Genomic DNA, 20,341 nt, shown 5'->3' on the forward strand with positions numbered 1-20,341 from the left:
GCACAGGCATTTCTTTTTCTTGTCTTTTTTTTTCCCCTCCAAGACAGTAAGGTTCACCGTGCACATCTTGAGACTCTGTGCTTTGAGCTAGTAAGGAGTCGGTTTCAGTCTGTTATCCATTGTGGGTATTTGACACTGTTTTGTAGGACATACACAGTCTATTTCAATTTATTTTAAAGTACTGCCTTATTTCCTTTTAAACCTAAGTTGTCAAGGTATGATAAGGAAGGAGAAAACACCAGCTGCAAATTCAATTAAACACAACCTGAGGGAAGAATTCATTCCCTATCTCTGGAACTGATTATCTTGTCAGATTCAGAGCATCATGAAGTAATTAAAATTCTCTCTTTTTTTGATAAGGTAACAAAAATATAAGAAATTAATCAGAAATTCAGCCTGCATTTTTTAACATTAAGCTAGGTCTTCTGCATCGTCCTCCTTTTCAGTTTGGCTAGTGGCCGATAAGGGAATGGTCCACCAACCAAAACCATCAGCCTTCCTTATGTTGCTGCCTTGGACTTTGATTCTGAGTTCCTACATCATCTGAGCGAGGGCTGGAAGAGTGGGTGGAAGTAGTTATGCAGAGGTGAATTAAACTGTAGACTTACTTGCTTGAGGGGAATGTATCAGACAGATCTGGAAGTACAGTTTATATTAGGTATCTAGTGTGTTTGCACAATGTTTTCAATTTTTCTGTTCTAAAAAAAGCAATTAGCAAAACTGTTAGGTTTAGATAAATAGGAGACGTGTTTGAATCTTAAGCTTGAAATAGTGTTTGCTATTGTTTTGTCAAGTTTTTGAAATAATGGAGTGTAAGGCTTATTTTACATTCACTATGTAGTTACCTTTTGTATTTGACAACACTTTGTGTTGGCTAGTGTCAGGCTTCCTCACTTGGTTATGTTCAGCAGTGCCTGAAAGATGAAACTTTCAGTTTTATAGTAGCTTAAGGCTAAGTTAAACCTGAGAATTTCAGGCATTCATTGAAGAGTTGTTTCGTGCTTTTTAATCAATCATTATCTGAATTAGCAGTTAGTATATTCATTCTGGAAAATATGTTGGCTTGAACTGCTGTGGTTTTCATTATGTTTCCTTCTGTGTCTTTCACTGCTTCCTATTGCTTCCTTATTCAGAAGGTATGTCTGTCCAAAAGATAATATTTTTTCTACTATTAAACCTAATTTTATCATCTTGAGATTTATTGTAGTGTTGTAAAAATTATTATAATACTGTATATAAATTCTAATATCATTAAAATACTAATTTTTATGTATTACATATAAATAAATAAATCTTGATTAAATAAAAGTGACTTTAAACAAAACATTGCTGTGTTTTCAGGTCTGTCAGCATCCAAACTCCAGAATGAGAGAATGGGGAGCAGAAGCTTTAACTTCTCTCATTAAAGCAGGACTGACATTCAGCCATGATCCTCCATTATCTCAGAATCAGGTAAAGTAAGTTTAAGAGCAGCTGCTTTCCTCCTTTTCTGGAACTTAAAATTAACATGAAATCAAAGTCTTCCCTAGAGGAAGTTTTCTACAGTTCAATGAATAGGAGGCATTCATAAAACAACTTTACTATTGAGTTTATAAAGCCTACAGCTGTAGCATTCAGATGTAACTACTGAGAATCACCTCCTGCATTCTGATGAACTACCTTCCTTCCTTTTGCAAATCCATAACAAAGAGTAGTGATGCTGGCATCTTATGTCCATTTGTTAGAACAAATTATGGATCATCCTCATGAGTGCAAGACAAGTCCAGAATGCTTAAAGTATGTATGTGACTTGTGCCTAGCCTTCTAAATCACAGCTATTCAATCCATTATTAATAAAACATTCTAATATTTTTACTGGGGTTCAATTAATAGTTTTTTCAAGGTCTCTTTAGTAGGAAGCTGAGTCTAGCCCCGCTGGGTGAGCGTAAAGTTGCATGATCGTTTTCATGCAACTGTGACAGCATACTGTAGTTACTTCTTGAGGGACTGGGAGAACAGGTAGGGGAAACAAAACAAACAAACAAACAAGAAAAATCTAGATTTCCTGCTGAGATCCTTTATAAACAATTTTTTAGAAAGGCAAGTCTGACACTGAATTTGCGCATTAAATGAATGAGTTACTGAATTCATTTAATGAATCTTCAATTGATACTGTATATTTTCACTTACTATACATAAAAATAATTAAGTATCTGTTAAATTTTAGCATCCTTAATAATGCTTTATTGCTTGCTTCTAGAGACTGCAGTTGCTTTTATTGAATCCACTAAAGGAACTGTCAAACATTAGTCATCCTGATATCAGGATCAAGCAGTTGGAGTGTGTGCTACAGATTTTGCAAAGTCAGGGTGACAGCTTAGGACCTGGTTGGCCACTGGTGCTTGGAGTCATGGGGGCAATACGAAATGATCAGGGGTAAGTGGTGAAAATAAAGTTTTTAAATCATGTAAGATAAGAACAGTAGAAAGAATTCTACCTTTATTGTCTTACTTTAATAGCCAGTTCAATAATAGCCATATTTTAATTCTTGTTTTTAGCTTGTGAACGATTTTGCTCAACCAAAATAAAGTTTTTAATTTTTCCTGTAGCACACTTCTGTTTAACTGAATTAATCTTTCAGAGGACCAGAGTATTGTTCCACTCTACCCTCTCCTGTGGTCAGCATACAGTATACACTGAGGAGTACTCCTTGTGCCAATTCATTTGATCTTAACCATCTGCTGGACACATCTCTGGTGCTTGCAGATAGTTCTGTATGACTTAGCTGTTGCTCACAGTTCCTCTGTTGTTTCTTTTTCTTTTTAAATCTTTGGGTAGTCTCTAGTGTGTGTTGTCTTCTGAACTCTCTCTTTTTGTGGAAGCCTTCCTTCCTAAATGGCTGCTGGTCGCACAAGGAGGGAAGATTATTTACTTGCTGTGGGTGAATCCCTTGACTGGCTAACACAGCTGACTCTGTTGCCAACAAAGAGGGAATGTTACTGGACTGTCCTCTCGCCCACAAGGGAAAGTGAGAGGAGAAGTTGCAAGGAGTGTTTTTGAAATGAGCAGTAAAATGAACATCTGACCCTGGAACTGTAAGCACCAACAACTATACCCACACACTTAGACCATATTATTCCTTCTCTGGTTCTAGTCAAGACTAGCACCAGGATAGCTCATCAAATAACACTGGTATTAGAAGAATTCACCTTGGCGTATCTTTCCCTTTGCCCCACCATAGCTTCTGTATTCTGGTCATATGAAGACTGCCTAATCTTCAGTGCCCCTTCAAATGCTTGAAGGATTTTGCTCTTGTGCCAGTATTGCTTGCTCTGGCAGTAGTACTCACCAAAATCCCAAAGGATGTTGGTATTCTTGGTTGTGAGCATCCTCTTTTTGGTAACCATGCTTCTTTTGGTAGTTGCTGTTGCCACACTTGGTGCAGTGTGTTCTGTGCTTCTTTCATGCTTTTTGACTTTCACTGTTGTTGATGGATGAGAACCAACTCGGATTCCTTCTCAAGACAATCTTCAGATCCCTTTACATCTCAAACCCATACCTCACTATGGGTTTGTTAATGTTCTGGTTTTGTTAGTGAGGGGGGGCCTAAGGTGGTAGCTTCTGTAGGAAACTGCTAGAAGTCGCTCCCCTTTGTTCAGTGGACTCGGCCGGGCCTAGGGCGGACCCGCTGCTGGCCAAGGCCGAGCCAATTGGTAGCAGAATGTTCCGTTATAACACCTCTGCGATAACGTATTTAAGTAGGGGAAAACAGGAAAAAGAGGAGGAGAAGATGTGAAGCAGCTGAGCGGGGGGCAGAGAGGGGGAGGCGCGAGCCTCATGGGCCTTGCAGGCCTCACCCTCTGGCCTCCCGCCGGGCAGCCGACTGGGCCCAACTCGGCCCGGCCTGGCTGCAAGAAGTGGAGAGGAGATGAGAAGTGAATAAGATGTAAAAAGGATCCTGAGAGGCGTCTGCCAGCCTGTTGTGAGGAACGGCTGCAGACGCCAAGGTCAGTGAAGAAGGAGGGGGAGGAGTAATATGGCTCCTGGCCAAGATTCCTCTGCAACTCGTGGTGAAGACCATGGTGGAGCGGGTTGTCCCCCTGCAGCCCATGGAGGTCCACGGAGGGGCAGAGATCCACCTGCAGCCCGTGGAGGACCCCACGCTGGAGCAGGTGGTGGCCTGAAGGAGGCTGTGGCCCGTGGAGGGCCCGCTGGGGCAGCTGTTCTAGAGGGACTGCACCCCGTGGAAGAGATGACCCACGCCGGAGCAGTTTCACAAAGGACTGTGGCCTGTGGGAGGGACCCCACGCTGGAGCAGAGGAGGAATGCGAGGAGTTCTTCCCCTGACGATGATACAGCGGCGTAAAACAACGCGTGATGAACTGACCGCAACCCCCATTCCCTTTTCCCCCCCCGTGCCGCTCGGGAGGGGAAGGTAGTAGAGATAATGTTAAGCCCGGGAAGAGGGAGGGGTGGGGGTGAGGTTATCTTGTTCCCTGTCTCATTCTCCTGCTAATTTTAGAAATAAATGAATAGTTTTCCCCAAGTCAACTCTGTTTTGCCCGTGACGGTAACTTTAAGGATTTCTCCCCGTCCTTATCTCAAACCTTGAGCCGTTTTTCTTATATCATCTCCCCCTATTCTCTCGGAGGGTGGGGGGAGCGAGAGAGAGACTGCGTAGTCTGGTCCTGATCGGGGCTGAACTACGACAGTTACTAAGATCTTATTTTATGTTTTAGTCTCCTCCTACAAAGCATATACAATAATCTGCTTTTCTTCAACTGCATAGCACTGTTTGCCCGCATCATATCAACTATAGTAGGAAAAAAAAATTAAGCAAGCCTTCTTTTCCTTGGGAAACAACTTAACTTCTTACCTCACAGCTGTGCACACAAAATATGGGCACTATTATCATACTTTAAATGTAAACTTATTGACCATGAGACTTTCTTCACAAGTATCTTCCCTCTATCTATGTCAGTGAACATCCTGGATTCCAGGACAGAAATCCATTTACTTCCCAGGAGAACTTCTTGCCAGGTTACTGTAAATACAGAAGATGCTATTTTGAGAGCCAGTGATGCTTTGGTCAGTTCTTGATTGTACGGTACTAGCCTGCCAAACAAAAGAAAGTCTGTCTTTGAAGAGTTTTTCAATGGGATTCCCCTATTTATTTTAAGGATAGATAAAGCCCTATATGATCTTAAGTTTTGAGCTAAGCTTAAGTTTCTTGCATTTATTTCTACCTTTTTGGTTGCCACCTATAACATTAAGGACAATTTTACATTTCGAAAGAGTTGTATTTCTGTTGCCACTTGCATGAAGGACTTCGAAACCTTTCTCCAAACACTTAGTATGGGACATTAATTCGGAAATGAACTGTTTTGTGGCCTCACATGTGAAGATTAGAAAGAGAGGTTACTTTCCCATTAACTCACCTCTTCAAAATGAGTAGCGTAACTATACTTTCGTTTCCTGCCTCCTTCCCTGCTCTCTTAGAGTCCTTCAGGTCACATACCTCTGGAACTTTGTAGTGGAGAGGGAACTGTGTCAGGTTTGTGTGTGTTTCTCTTTATAGACTCCTGTAACGAATATGGGGGAAAGTGTGTGTGAGCATTTTGTCCATGAGTATAGCAATGATAAATCCTTTAATCTTATGTGTTAGGAGGGATGTCTCTCTGCAGCATGCATCACATTAGAAAATTATTAGTTATACCATTATTGTCCATGTGGAGTTTCTTGTGCATTTCTTTGGCTTCCATATCATGTTGGCTGTTATGATGCAGTGGCAATGGCCCACCTATGATTTTCATTTTGAATTAATTGAAAAAATTATTATTTTATTTAGGATTCTGAAGTATGTACCTGACAAATCTATATTTTGATTTATTTTCCTGGGATACATATTCTGAAGGACGCAGTTTCTGTATTACAAACCTTTGGAATTTTTTCTTTTGTGCATTAAACATTAAAAAACCCAGCACTATAGTGAAATGTAAATGCAGCTTCCCTATTTTATGTTATCTACATTCCCCCACTCCTTTTGATTCCTTCACTTTGTCCCTCACTAAACAAGGTTTTAGTTTATAGATGCCCTTGCTGCTTCTGAGAAGTCCTTCTCACAAATCTCTTCCATACTACATCTTTATTTCATGTTTGTATTCAGAATTTAATTCTGAAGGCAAAGTATTTATTAAAGATCTACTTAATGGCAGATATTTTGAAAAGATTTTGTCTAGCATAATATAGTATTGAAAAAAAGTAAGACTACCATTACATTAGCATACATCTTTCCTAATAAATAAAAATACATTTTGCCTGCCTGTTTGGCATACATTATGTAAATTGTACCTGCTGAGACAAGAAAGTGTTCAGAACAGCTTGCTCTTTGGAAGATTATCGTGCTTAAACTTCAGCTTTGTCTTGTCTGTTGTGGCTTTTTTAGAATGTTTTAGCTGACACATTTGAACTAACAAGTCCTAGAACTCTACAACAAAGAAGTCGACTTTACTATATAAAACTAGCTTGAGGACCACTGGAGAGTCCAAACTTCAACTTCACTAGCTAGTTAACAGGGACTAAAATACCCCATCAGAATTTGAAGCTTCAATTTAATGTTGTATCTCAAAAAAACCTCCAGTTGAAACATTTTAAATGTTGCAAATTAATTTCAAAAATATTTTTTTCCTTTTCTTTAATAACGCTGTCCCCTGAGATATTATATTCAAAACATTCCTGTGCTCTTGAAGAAATTTGAAATGAGTGTGTGTGTTTTCTGTTTTTGTTTTGTTCTTTTAAGAGAGTCCTTAATACGGACTGCATTCCAGTGTCTTCAATTGGTTGTGACAGACTTTCTTCCAACAATGCCGTGTACTTGTCTACAGATAGTTGTTGAAGTTGCAGGAAGCTTTGGACTTCACAATCAAGAGCTAAATATTAGCTTAACTTCAATTGGTTTGTTGGTGAGTTTTATATTAACCTATAGTGATGCTGCTTCTGGCTTTTGGTTTTTTTTTTTGTTTTTTTTTGTTTTGTTTTGTTTTTTGTTTTTTTTTTTTAAATGAAAAATAATCTATAGTCAATTCTACAAATGAAAGCCAAAAAGCCAAAACCTGTTTTTTGAGTTCTTGCTGAACTCCCATGCTGTCATTTGGAATCGTGTGAATTGAGTGAGCACAATTTATCTTCAATCTGCATGACTCCAGGTTAGGTAAAGAAATAGTATTGTGTTGTAACCACGTTCATCAGTATCTTGATTTTAGTACCTTGTTTCCCTTTCTGGTACTTCATGTATAACTGGGGCCTAAAAGCTGAGACTAAGAAAAGTGCTTTCTGCACCTTACAGTATTTATGTGTTGATCTACTTCCATCAGTGTAGGGAAATAAATATCTTGATGTACTTGACAAAATACTTTTAAATGTGAAAATGTGAAACAATTTATTTCATTATCATTAAGAGCATGATAATTTTTTATTGTACAACAGCATATGTCTTATTTATTTTGTAGTGGAATATTTCAGATTATTTTTTCCAACGAGGTGAAATAATTGAAAAAGAGCTAAACAAAGAAGAAGCAGTGTTGCAGAAACAGGCGGAAGAAAAGGGGGTGTTGCTGAATAGACCTTTTCATCCTGCGCCACCATTTGACTGTCTTTGGTTATGCCTATATGCCAAACTTGGAGAACTGTGTGTGGATCCCCGACCTGCAGTTAGAAAGAGTGCTGGCCAGACGTTGTTTTCTACTATTGGTGCTCATGGAACTTTATTGCAACATTCAACGTGGCACACAGTAATATGGAAGGTATGATGTGTGAGCTTCCACTGAAGGTTTTTTTTAAAACTGCATTCACGTTTTGATAACCATTGACATGCTATTTACTATCAGTTAACTAGTTTATTAAGACTTTTTTTAAAGATAGTGGCAGAAGTCTGATACCATTTTTTTTTTCCCCATACATTCTTTTCACTGGCCCTTTTCTCTTATGAAATGTAATTTTTGTATCTTGACCATTTCTTTCTTACTCAAGAGTTGTATAGAAAGGCTTCTTCCTTCCTATGTAGAAGAATGACTCCTTTCTTTGTGTTAAAATACTGTGACATTGAAGAGTCTTGTGATTTGATTTATCTGATATTAGGTTGAGCTTGACTTTGCACTCTATTTTGCCTCTCTTCTGTGTGAAATGCCCTCTTCTAGATCACAAGTCATGTTGGCTGTGCCTTATGGAAAAAGTTAGGCTGTAGTTGAGTCTTTTGCCTGCTGTACCTGTGAGGTATCAGAGATCCATTGGGTTTGGCCTTTCGTTAGTGCTAACGCTGTTCTCGGTCCTTTTGATTGTGCTTCTAACCCTGCTGAAGTGAACATCAGTTGGCTGATTCTTGCTCTTAGCTGTTGCAAAGGCTGTTTAGAATAAGGGAATTCTCAAGGTGACACAGTGACAGAAAGGATAATGGAAAAATTACGAATTTTTGTTGTTTAACCATGAATACAACTATGTTATTTGAAAAGGTGCTTTTTTCCTCTTTTTCTGACTATTACAGGTTTTATTTCACCTGTTGGATAGGGTTCGAGAATCTTCTACCACAGCTGACAAAGAGAAGATTGAATCAGGAGGAGGCAACATTCTCATCCATCATTCCAGAGATACAGCTGAGAAACAGTGGGCTGAGACATGGGTATTAACACTGGCTGGAGTTGCAAGAATATTTAACACCAGGAGATATTTATTGCAACCTTTAGGTAAAACTTATAGTTTATATTGAAAGATACAGTAGTAAACTTTCTGCTTTCATATATTTTTTCAGTTAAAGTACTGGGCAAGAATCTTAATCTTAGCTTAAAAGTGTGTTCACTTGTGTCTCGCCTCAAATGTGATGAAAATTGTGGAGTTCTAAATTCTTACTCCTTAGAGCCAAAAGTTGTAAGTACTAATTTCATCTTCTGTATCACAGTACTTGAGATTCAATCTCACTAGTCACGATTCTGGGTGCCAAATAACTAATTTATAGTAGCCTGATAACAATAGTAATTTTTCTGTTCTTTTGGTTGTCAGAACATATTTTTCCTCATCTTTCCAAGATTATGCAGCACTTGCCAAGAACTCTTCTGTGGCATCAGTATGTCAAGTTTAACAGTGCTTTTACAGTGTAAAGGGAACTCACTTGTAAAGTCAGTGAAGTATATAGCTTAGAAAAGAAGAAATGGAATTTTTTAATGAAAAAATTGGACTTGTTATGATGAGAAAAATGTTGAGGTTACCCACTATTTCAAGTGATTCTTTTTCTCCCCTCATGGTACTTCACCACTGTTTATCTAGTACAGAGATGTCAGTTTGAGTTACTTTACTGTTATCTCTAATGAAGATAACTCAAGTGAGTTCCTCTTTTCTTCTTCCTTAAAATCTTACCTTTTCCATTTTGAAGTTTTTTATTTTTCTTCTATAACTCCATGGTATTTTTATTTCTTTCTCACCCTTTTTCTCAGGCTCTGATTTTTTTCCCTGTTTCTTTTTCATAGAATCATAGAATGGTTTTCATTTTCTCCTTCTAGAAATTAAACATTAGGTCATTTACCAAGCTGTTGTAAAATATAAAATGTTACTACATACAATTGCACAATGTAAATGTAGTGAACTAGATAATATAATTCAGCATTCAAGTCTGTTTTGTGCAGAAAAAAAAATGTTTTGTTTCCGTTTAGGCTTCTAAACAGAGATATTCTGATACCATTTCAAAACAGCTTTCATTTCTAGTTTGGTTAATTAGAATTACTTAAATACACTACTTTCAGAAATAAAAATGTGTTATAAAGAATGTATAGCTTGCAAAGAAAATTTCCTGTTATATTAATATACCTTGACCATGTCATACTATGCAGTTAATATATATAACTAGAAATAAGTTGTGTTTTATTTAATTTTGGTTATTTGTGATGCAAATATCAACATATTAATAGCTATCAAGAGTATTAGTCATTTGCAGAAATGTAGTAGATTTTAAACTATATAAACTTGAGTTAAAACTGAATAAAAATTAAAACTTTATAAGGCTATTTTAATTATTCAAATCCAGTAATTAGTAACATAGAAAGTTGAAGGTGTTAAGGCTAAATTTAATGAAAAACTCAAACTCCAAAAGTGAAATCTTCTCCGCAGTACAATTATCAGAGCATTTTGAAATAAATTCTTTATAAATGCATTGCATGACTATAGATTTGACCCTTAATTCCTTTTGTGTACTTAACATTTTTTGAAATCAACAGGCATCTGGTACATATAAGAACAAATCTGTTTCACTGTCCTGTATAAAGACAATGTATTTTTCTGGTATGGGATATGTTATGTGATTTTTCACTAGCAAATTCAACATAAACATTGATCTGTTGTTTCATTCTTCATGTTTATGTGTTTCTCTGTCACATTCATTCTTTCTGGTTATGGTTGAACTGATATATTCTGAAAGTCATTCAAGCCGTCACCTAAGCAAGTCCATGAAATGTCTCTGTGTTAGAGTAACAAGTACATGCCTGTTAGGGACGGGATCAGTGGGAAGGGGAATAGGAAGTCAGTTCCCAGTTGATATTTTCCTCTCTCTACAGTCTTAGATTATTTTTTTTTCTCTCTCTCTCTTTTTTTAAATAGGAGACTTCTCCCAAGCCTGGGATGTTCTTCTTGATCATATCCAGTCAGCAGCACTCAGCAAAAATAATGAAGTTTCCTTGGCTGCTCTGAAAAGCTTCCAGGAGATCTTACAAATTGTTTCTCCAGTCCGAGACTCAGAGAAGCCTGACACACCACCTGCTATCAATGTTTCTGTACCTGTGGTGGTAGGAACAACAACTGCCACTAGTCTTGGCAGATCATTCATGAGAACTGACTCCATAGGAGAAAGACTGGGAAGATACAATGGATCTGAACCACCTGTAATAACAGATGAGATTGAAGATTTAAATCTTTGGTGGGCAGCCTGGAACAGCTGGTATAGCATTGGTTCAGAAAGTACAAGACCTCCAATTACTTGTGATAAATTGACTTTCATTCCCAGCCAGCCTTTTCTTACAGCTTTAATTCAGATATTCCCAGCTCTTTACCAACACATCAAAACTGGTTTCAGCATGGATGATCTCCAAAAGCTGGGTGTCATTTTGCATGGTGCTGTTTCAGTTCCAATCAGTTCTGATGCTTCCCCTTTCATCCTCCCATCTTACACTGAAGCAGTTTTGACAAGTTTACAGGAAGCAGTGCTTACAGCTTTAGATGTTTTACAAAAGGTAATAATGTGACTTCAAATGCCTGGTGAAAGGTAAACTACACTGTGTCTCAATTCTTCTTCTCAGAACTATAGTGTGGTGACTTAAATATGATTTAAAAAATTATTTATAATTGCACAATACTGTATTAGAACAATCAGATCTCCAATCCTGGTGCAACCCAGGTGCTCAGCATTGAAAGGAATGGTGTAATCTTCATGAAATGCGTGTTTGCTTGACCACAGAAATACCTTAAATGTGGTGCTGTGTTTTTAGGCATTTACTTGTCTTTTTAATACATAATATTGTACTGTTATGAGGGCCTGTACAAGGAGCTGGGGGAATAGACCCCAAAACAGTATTCCTTATGTTGCCCAGGTGTTTCCATAAGCAAGGTCGAGAAGAATAGTGATCATAAGAACTTGGAGTTCATGTGAAACATAAAATATAAAAAGTGGTCTCTGGCAGACCACCTGCCTTCTTGCCTCTTGTTAATCAGTTGTTTAAGCAAAATGCTGCATCTCTGCTTAAGAAATTCTTACTATAAAACTCATCCTCAAAGTGCACCCTTCATGCAAGTGAATCTGTAAACAACAAATTAGAGTTCCCTTTTCCTGGATAGTTTAAAAAAAAAAAATTGCTTCATTCTTTCTGGAGTGGTAAAACATCACCATGCAAAATACATTGTTCATTCAGAAAACTTACTTATTCAAAAGAAGCAAAGTTGATAAAGAATGAGATCATATAAGCACTGATTTAAAAAAAAAAACAACAAAAAAAACCCAACAAACCCACAAACCTCCCCAAAAGCCTACTTGGGAAATGCCAGAATTAAAACTATCTGTGACCTGATTTCATTTCTTTTGGGCTTTCATGTTATGACTACTTTGCTTAACCACAATGTGGTGATAACTTTTTTTTTGCCTTCCCCCTCTCAGACAAGATCCTTTCTCATTTGCTCATAGAACACATGGTGCTTACTTAATGAGTAGCAATTCAGCATCTCAGAATCATAGAATCATAGAATGGTTAGAGTTGGAAGGGACCTTCAAAGGTCATCCAGTCCAACCCCCCTGCAAGGAGCAGGGACATCCCCGACCAGACTTGTTTTCTTTTTGCTTAGTGTGGGTTGACTTGTCTTATTTAAGCCCCACAAGCAAGGCAGAATCATTCTCTTGCAGTCATTCCCTTAGCTTATGAGTTTAACAAATATTCATTAATGTATTTTGAGAAGTTGGTATTAAATTTCAGTTTTGTATGTGGAGATATAAATAACATGAAGTTTATATAAATAACATGAAGTTTTAACATCAATCATATCCACTATTTTTTTTTTTTTTTCCAGTCAGGCTTGACCCTTTTGTACCCTTCCCTTTCCAGCAGCTTGACCCTGCCCGAGTCCTGTTTTCCTCACTTAACCACTCCGTATATTCACCTCTCAGATTTTTCTGTTTCTTTGCTGGTCTCCTTATCCAGATGTTCTTAGCTCCCAGAGGCTGCAGGCAATAGCGCTTTTCAAAGAAGAGGTTGCCAGAGTTATTAACATGAGGAAAAGCTGCACATTTTTAATACTCTTGTTCTTGTCAAGATGTTGAACTTCTTTAGCTGAAGTTTTCTTAAATGCTAACAAAAGCAGTAACTACCCATGAGAAGCAGACATCCCCCCCATCCCCTCTCCCAGTCAAAATGGGGAGCATGGCAGTTACAAATACAGACTTACACAGGAAGTCTTAGGTACCTCAATTTATACAGAACCTCCCACTCCATCTATTACTAACAGAACAGCACTGAAGTCACCAAAAGAATAAGTTAAAGTATATTTGGACATAGTAAGTTCTGTGAAATCGCACAATCGCTCCTCTTGGCTATATATCACAGTACAGTTCACATGGTAAGGCAGCCAGCCAGTGCTGATGTGGACTAAAGGCCATCCATCAGATGGTTTTGCTGGAGGCCACAGTATCTTCTTCCTCTGTTGAAATGAATTAATACTCTCAGGAGTACACACGGAAGCTAGTGGAACAGTTAAAGAAGAGGCAATAAATACTTGCCACCTTCTTTTAAACAAAATGTTTCTTACACGTTTGTGTCGTGGGATCAGATTAAGTTTTGATCTTTGCTGGTACAGCAGGATTTGGGTCAGTTCTGATTTTCTAGGTTCTGAAACAACCTTGTAATTGGAATAGCATGAAAAAACCCTGATGTAAAAAAGACTGAGGCCCTGACTGGTTTAATAGAGATTTTATGATGTGATTGCACTAGCAAAGGACATTGCAACTCAAGAACACAGGACTGGAAGGGAACCTTGGTTCTCCTTTCAGACTTCTGTATGTTGAGCCCATTTTGCATATTTTATTTTGTTTTTAGTTTTCTTTTTATTCCTCATTAGAACCTGTTTTCTCGTCTTTCACTGCTGTAGTATAAGTGCCTGCTTCACCAGGGTAGCTCAAATAAAGTTTGTACTCATACCCAAATCCTCTGATTATTTTAACTGCCTCCTTGCGTTGACTCTGGGTCAACTCTCCAGTGGCTGGCTCATCAGAGGAACACAGATGCATACTTGGGGATCAGACACATTTGCTTTCTGCCTCTGCAGGCAATATGGATGCAAACCTCTTGAGCTGTGGGTCTGGTAAACTCAAGGCTTTATTTAAATACACTGGCAGAGATGGTAGAGACTTAGCTACGGAGAGCTGTACAAAAACCAGTAGTCCATGACTATAGTTGTACTGAGAGTTGTTAGATAAATCTGAACTATTAAAAAATGTGAAGGTTAGTAGCAGAATGCTTTAAAGCATAAATCTGTGAAACTAAATTACTGTGTCAATTTTTACAACAAACAATGATCTGCAGAGTATTTTATTTTAGAGTTTGTTTGTGTTGTGTTGCCTGACCATTAATGTTTGATTTATACGTCTCTTTACTTAAGTATGTAAATAAGTGCACTTAATGCAGTAAATACTAAATACTGTTCTGTTTTGTAAGCAGCTTTAAAGATACTTTAAAGCATCCTTCATCGCACACTTTGCTAGGCTTTTCTTGAGTTTTTCATATGCTTAGATAAAACTTGCCTGGTGTCAGTGAGAAGCCTAAACCTCTTTGAAAAGCAGTTCTAGTTAGGTGAATTTTCAAAACTAAGTAACCTAATCCTCCTTTTTTTTTAATATTATATAGGTATTTTTTAGAGTTGAACATACCCCAGTAGACTGGATAGAAAACACTTCTATTTGTAAAATAAAAATTTTACAAGAGTTTCTCAAAATATGAAGAATAAGAAGCTATTAATTCACAAATTAGGAAATAGTAATTGCTTTTGTTCACCAGTACAGAAAAAGTAGCATCTGAAATTATTTTCCACTTATTCTGAAATAATAATAATAATAATAATTAGCAATGTGGAGTGAATGGCAAACATTTTTTGAAGTTTTGCCATTGTACATGTTAAGATGTGGGTAATATAAATTGCATCTGTACGTATGGTGTATAATCTTGGATTAACCTGTTAAAATTTAGTGCAGTAACTTTAGTGCAGCAGCACATCAGCTGAAATTATTTTACAGGGTGTTGAATACTTTTAGATCAGCAATTAATCTTTTAGTCTTTTGCCACACAGGTAAATATCCAGCATCAAAGCATCTTTTTCAAAGTTCAGTACATTCTTGAACTTGAGCACCAGAAAAGGATTAAAGCTTTTTAGAAGGAGTGCTGCACTATATTAATGATGCTGATTAAGCTTCTTGAGCATTAGATGTGCATTTTGAATTGCAGGAAGCTGAGGAAAAGGCCATTGATGATTCAGGGAGTTTCTGCTGCAGGTTGCCGAAAGGTGCAGCTAGGTCTTAGGGTGATCTAGTGATGACAGTGCCTGTAGCCTCTGTTGGCTTGCTCCCTCTCATGGTTGAGGACTCACGGTATTTGCTGGCCTGTCAGCTGCCACAGCTCATGGCATGGCCCCAGCAGGGAGGCTGCACTCAAACAGCTTTGGAGCTGTTGGCATCTTGAGTGAGTTCAGCCACAACTCGTCATGGATGATCTGTGGTTAATGAGAAGGGGGTTTGGTTCCTCCCTAGAGAAAAATGACAGTACAAGCACAAGGTCTTTTTGTGGAGCATTAAATAGACCGTTTCTTGAATCTTTGAGAAGAGAGACTTTGGGAAGAAAAGCAAGACATTTAAAATGACAGAAGATAATTTGAGTAACTTCATAGTATCATTGTATCTGGCTTTGAAAATAAATGCCCTAAGATTGCCTTGGGATTTATATTGCAACAGGAAATCTTTCACCTATGACAACATGGTATTTCATTGACATCTTCTAAGTACACTCTTTCTGAAATGTTTTCCATTTTAAAGCAAGATTATGAGTTTCAGCTATACCAAAATCATATCATTCTCATTTTATTTATGTTCCTTTGTGTAAGACACAATTTTAAATACTTATGAAAACCTTGTATGAATTACTTCAGAGATTTAAATGTTCCTTGAAGTAGAACTTAAAGATGATGTGACTGAGGTCAACAGACAAGACTTATATAAGACTCATATTTTGCCGTCATGTCAAAGCAGAATTTGTCTTTTATTGGACAGAGTGAGATAGCTGTATTTACTAAACTATATATGTTCAGGTATCTTGCCACTTAATTTACTTTAATAAAATAACAAAACTTACTTTCCTTAAGCTGTTAGAACTATATACACTGTCTTGTAGCTCTTCCATACTCTCATATGGGAATTTTTCTTTAGAAGCTGCTTGTACTAATGCAGATTTTTTGAATGCAGAAGCTCAAGATATATGTTAAGCTGTTGTATTTTCTTTTGGTGTAGGCTATATGTGTGGGCTCAGAAAACATGCAGATAATGTATCCTGCAATCTTCGACCAGCTGTTGGCCTTTGTAGAATTTTCCTGCAAGCCTCCACAGTATGGACAGCTGGAAACAAAGCACATTGCAAATGCAAAGTATAATCAGGTAATTAATTAGAAATCTCACATGTTTCACTTGGCTGGTGAACCCAGTTCAGCTTCAGATACAGGTTGTTGAGCAAGGTGCATTTATTCCATCTGTAAAAACTTTGCGTGCATGTTGAGTTAATTTATTAGAATTTTTTTACATGCTTTTGTTATCTTTGTTCCCTTTGAATTCTGCTTTGCTTTTATACTTTGTATTCCTCCATATAGGAATGGTCTTGCCTGGACACCAGACATAGTGAATATGTCTGAATTTGTCCAGTGAATTAATCTAAAATAATTTGTCCTACATGTAATACCAAATTTAATAAAAAGACATGATAATTTTGAATAGTGAAAATTCCCTCAAGCTGCAAATTTTTGAATTGCACGTGCTGTAGAGAAGTGGGACATGTTCAGTAATTCCTCTTATCTGTGTACTCTGCTGTTCACTAAGCATGAGCATCTGATTCACTGTAATCAAAGAGGTAACTATTACGTATGTATTAATTCTTCTTATTCTATTTATCCTGCAACACAATGGAATCACACTAGATACAACTATTTGCACCGGTGAGTTACATTTCCTTAAAGATTGTCCTAATGTAGTTGTCTTGCCTAGACTGCAACACTTCTCCTACTTAAATGTACTGTACTTCAATGTAGAGTACATTTTCATTGTCAGACTACGTTGTATTTGCAGTTTTGTTGCCTGGACCGTATTCTTAGCAAAGCTTGCATGCATTAAACTGAGAGTTCAATGCAAAACCTACATTTTCTGTTCCTTAATTAATATGTTTTCACATATAGTTCAGTAATTTACTAATTTCTTTTCCTAGGCGGAATGGGTAGCATTGAATTACGTACCGTTTGCTGAGAGATCACTGGAAGTTGTTGTGGACTTATACCAAAAAACAGCTTGCCATAAAGCTGTGGTAACAGAGAAAGTTCTTCAGAACATTATTAAGGTAAAAGTTTGTCCTGCATATGCTCTGAATTTAATGAGCTTATATTGAAAGTCATGAGTTTTATTTTGAGCTAGTGTTGATAAACACATTCTGAGAAGCTTAAAGCTTTAGTAAACAAATTGGTATTTCATGAAGATGAGCAGCAGGTAGTAATTTCTTTGAAGCTGCAAAGCTATTGATTAGGGTGTATGTATTGTCCTTTAGCTGGATAATGTCAGCACCAGTATTTCAGCATTAAAATAAAAAGTAACAAATACGTTAGGCCACAAAATGTTAATCTTGAAAAGTATTATGCACCTGAATCTGATAAGCAGGCCTTTTAGTAAATATGACATTGAAGGCCAAAGACCAGTTTCTGTAGACTGGTATATAGACTTTGGGCATGTGTGCAGTTAATGCAGTTGTTCGCCACTTCTATTTTAATGGGATAGATGAAACTGATAGAAACACCATTTCTCTTTAATGTTCACAGTTGACAATAATGTGATCTATTGCAGTAGATAAAAATAGTTTTAAAATTATTTTTCATGTCTCTAAAGTCCACGTTGATATTGGAATTAGATTTGACCCCTATGAACAATAGTAGCAGAAGAAAATATTCAGTTTATCTCTAGGGTTAGACCCTAGCTCTCACAATATTTATCAGTAGAGAGTTAAATAGCATTCATTCATTCTTGAAAGCAAGAGTGAGTCCTTCCTCTTTCCTCCCTTTGCTTTCCTCTAATCAGAGGCTTCACTAAAAGCATTGGAGGCATATGTGTAATACTCGAATTTAGTCACTGCGTATTTGAAATGTACATTAAATAATTAGTTTTCTAAGATAACTTGGTATTAGGTTTTACTTAGTTTGACTAACAATGCTAAAAGGAATACTTATAGTCTAAATAGTACATATGCTTAATGTTTTTAAACTCATTAATGACTTTTTTTAATAGATATAGAAGCTGTCTTTCCGTCTAAAAGACTTAAAATTGGCTGTGTTTTCATCTGCTATACATTTGAGTTGTATTACAGCCTTTTTTTTTTTTTTTTTTTAGAATATCACTAACTCTTTTTGCTTTTAAACTTCATGTGGTTTAACAGCAATGACCAGGTGTCTTGAAGTGGTTATGTATACAGTTGAATTTTTGCATATTAGGAAAAGTTTAAATTTAATAAGGCTTTTCTTCCTGTATTGTGCAAATACTTGGAATAGCTTTCTAGGAATGGGACTAAACTCTCCAGAATACACTCATGATAACGAACTGCCTGCAATCTCTTAGATGTTAGGAAAGCCCATTTGTCAGGTTTAGCAGAAATGGTGGATGGCAAATTAGTATGTCATTTCATAGTGTAATTGGTAATGGATCAACTCTGACTTCTGACCTTATACTTGGCAACAGACCTGTGCTTTAGCCAGCTAGTATAAGGTAAATCATCTTTATAATTATATTTTTAAAGTTTCTCATATACCAGCAGAAAAGTTAGGGATATGTAATTGTCATCTGTGACAGCGTCTGCCAAGATCTTCTGCAGAAACCTGTCATATTCTTAGATTTGTCTGAGCAACTATAAATTTTGTTTTAACTTTCATTTTACAGACACTAAGAATACCTCTTAGTCTGAAATATTCTTGTCCTTCTGAAAGCACGTGGAAACTGGCTGTTTCCTCTCTTCTCAAAGTTCTGTCTATTGGACTACCTGTTGCAAGGCAGCATGCATCCTCTGGAAAATTTGACAGTATGTGGCCAGAGCTAGCAAATACTTTTGAAGATTTTTTATTCACCAAAAGGTAAACACAATTTCCTTTTTTTTTTTTCTTTTTTTTTCTTTTTTCTTTTTTTTTTTTTAAAAAAAAGAAAGGGGGAAAATATTTGTGCATAATTCATTCAGTAAATGTGTCAGTAGAGTTCAGTAAAAATATAAAAATAGCCTTATCTATTCAAATATCTTCTCTCTAAGATATTTGATATTTGAAAATTATGTTAATGAATGAAGGAAAAAAGGTAACCAGTCTGTCTACTTTAAAAAAGTATACTTTTAGAAAGTAGTAGAAAAAATTTCATTCAAAAAGTGAAATATAAGAGCAAGAAAGAGCTCAGCTGACCTCTGAATACAAGGCGTAGCCTTTCCGACCAGGCCAAGGAATTCTGTATGGACTCCCAAGGACATTTATTATAGGTTTGATAAAGAGTTAGTGATGTGTGCTCAGGTTGTTCCTTTTTTCACTTTAAACAGAATTACACTTTTTTTTTTTTTCAGTTAAGGTGAACACCATTAACTATAGGTATTTCTCTTGAATTCCATCTTGAAGTATTCCACTTACTATGAATTTTGGAAAATTATTTCTTACATGGCTGTTCACGTAGAAGCCCATAGTTATCTTGCATTTTTTTCTACCCAAGATAAATTGATTGCACCTTTAATAATTAACCACACTTTATTTATAATACTTTGTGAAAAGTGTAGTTAAATAGTCAGATTTATAATTAGATAGACAGGCAGATGTATAAGTACATGCATAATCTCTCAAGAATGGAATACTGTAGCTGTGGGCATGTTGGGAAAGTCCAGAAGTGAAAAATAATAACAATCAGAGACTTAAACAATCTGATCTATTAGTTTGTTCAACTAAAATATATCAGTAGGAAAACATGGTAAGTCTGCAGAATACGGTAAAAGATTGCTCCAGAGAAGAATTTTTATTGTCCCTTGAGAATGGATAAAAATGAATTTCAGTACAGCAAAGATTATCTGAGTTAGAAATTAAGGAAACCTTTTACTGTAAGGAAGGTTAGGTATTGTAGAAGATTACTTAGAGGCGGAATGGAATTTCCATTTTCTGTGAACATCTGTGGGTAAGCATCTTTTAGGAGTAGTTTAAGTATATCTAATCGTGTCTCATTTTAAAGGATGATGTGGAATATGAAAAAATTACCCATATTTTCTGTGTGTGTGATGATTTCAGTAACAAATGACCCTTTTAAATATAAAAGGGTAAGGTTCTTCTGTACCTAACACTAATATGCTGTGTATTTGTGTTTGTATAGTTTTCAAACACACACACAAAAATCAGCAACCAAACACAGCTGTATTTACTAGTGATGAATAAATAGCAGCTTGCCCAAACCAGACAAAAAATAAATACCAATGAAACTTAATTTTAGAGATACATACTTCAGTGAAAATGTTTGTAATAATGAATGGGTTTGGAATTTCATCAA

General features: G+C 36.6%; 1 protein-coding gene across 6 annotated transcripts in view; it reads left to right on the top strand.

Annotated features, from left to right (window-relative positions):
• MON2 (MON2 regulator of endosome-to-Golgi trafficking) overlaps positions 1-20,341 on the top strand; it is a 100,761-nt gene that overhangs the window by 39,970 nt on the left and 40,450 nt on the right. For 4 of the 6 annotated variants that reach the window (XM_086748548.1, XM_086748541.1, XM_086748514.1 and 1 more), the window contains exons 21-30: positions 1,342-1,452; positions 2,240-2,415; positions 6,779-6,941; positions 7,488-7,781; positions 8,519-8,717; positions 10,618-11,246; positions 16,049-16,192; positions 16,726-16,743; positions 17,010-17,138; positions 18,719-18,909. In XM_086748548.1, coding sequence (XP_086604674.1) covers positions 1,342-1,452; positions 2,240-2,415; positions 6,779-6,941; positions 7,488-7,781; positions 8,519-8,717; positions 10,618-11,246; positions 16,049-16,192; positions 16,726-16,743; positions 17,010-17,138; positions 18,719-18,909 — 2,054 coding nt within the window. The remainder of the gene's footprint in view (positions 1-1,341; positions 1,453-2,239; positions 2,416-6,778; positions 6,942-7,487; positions 7,782-8,518; positions 8,718-10,617; positions 11,247-16,048; positions 16,193-16,725; positions 16,744-17,009; positions 17,139-18,718; positions 18,910-20,341) is intronic. The other 2 variants (XM_086748524.1, XM_086748555.1) reach the window with 1 other exon arrangement.

Source organism: Chlamydotis macqueenii, chromosome 1 (genome assembly GCF_036417535.1).
Source record: "Chlamydotis macqueenii isolate bChlMac1 chromosome 1, bChlMac1.mat, whole genome shotgun sequence".
NCBI classification, from domain to species: Eukaryota; Metazoa; Chordata; class Aves; order Otidiformes; family Otididae; genus Chlamydotis; species Chlamydotis macqueenii.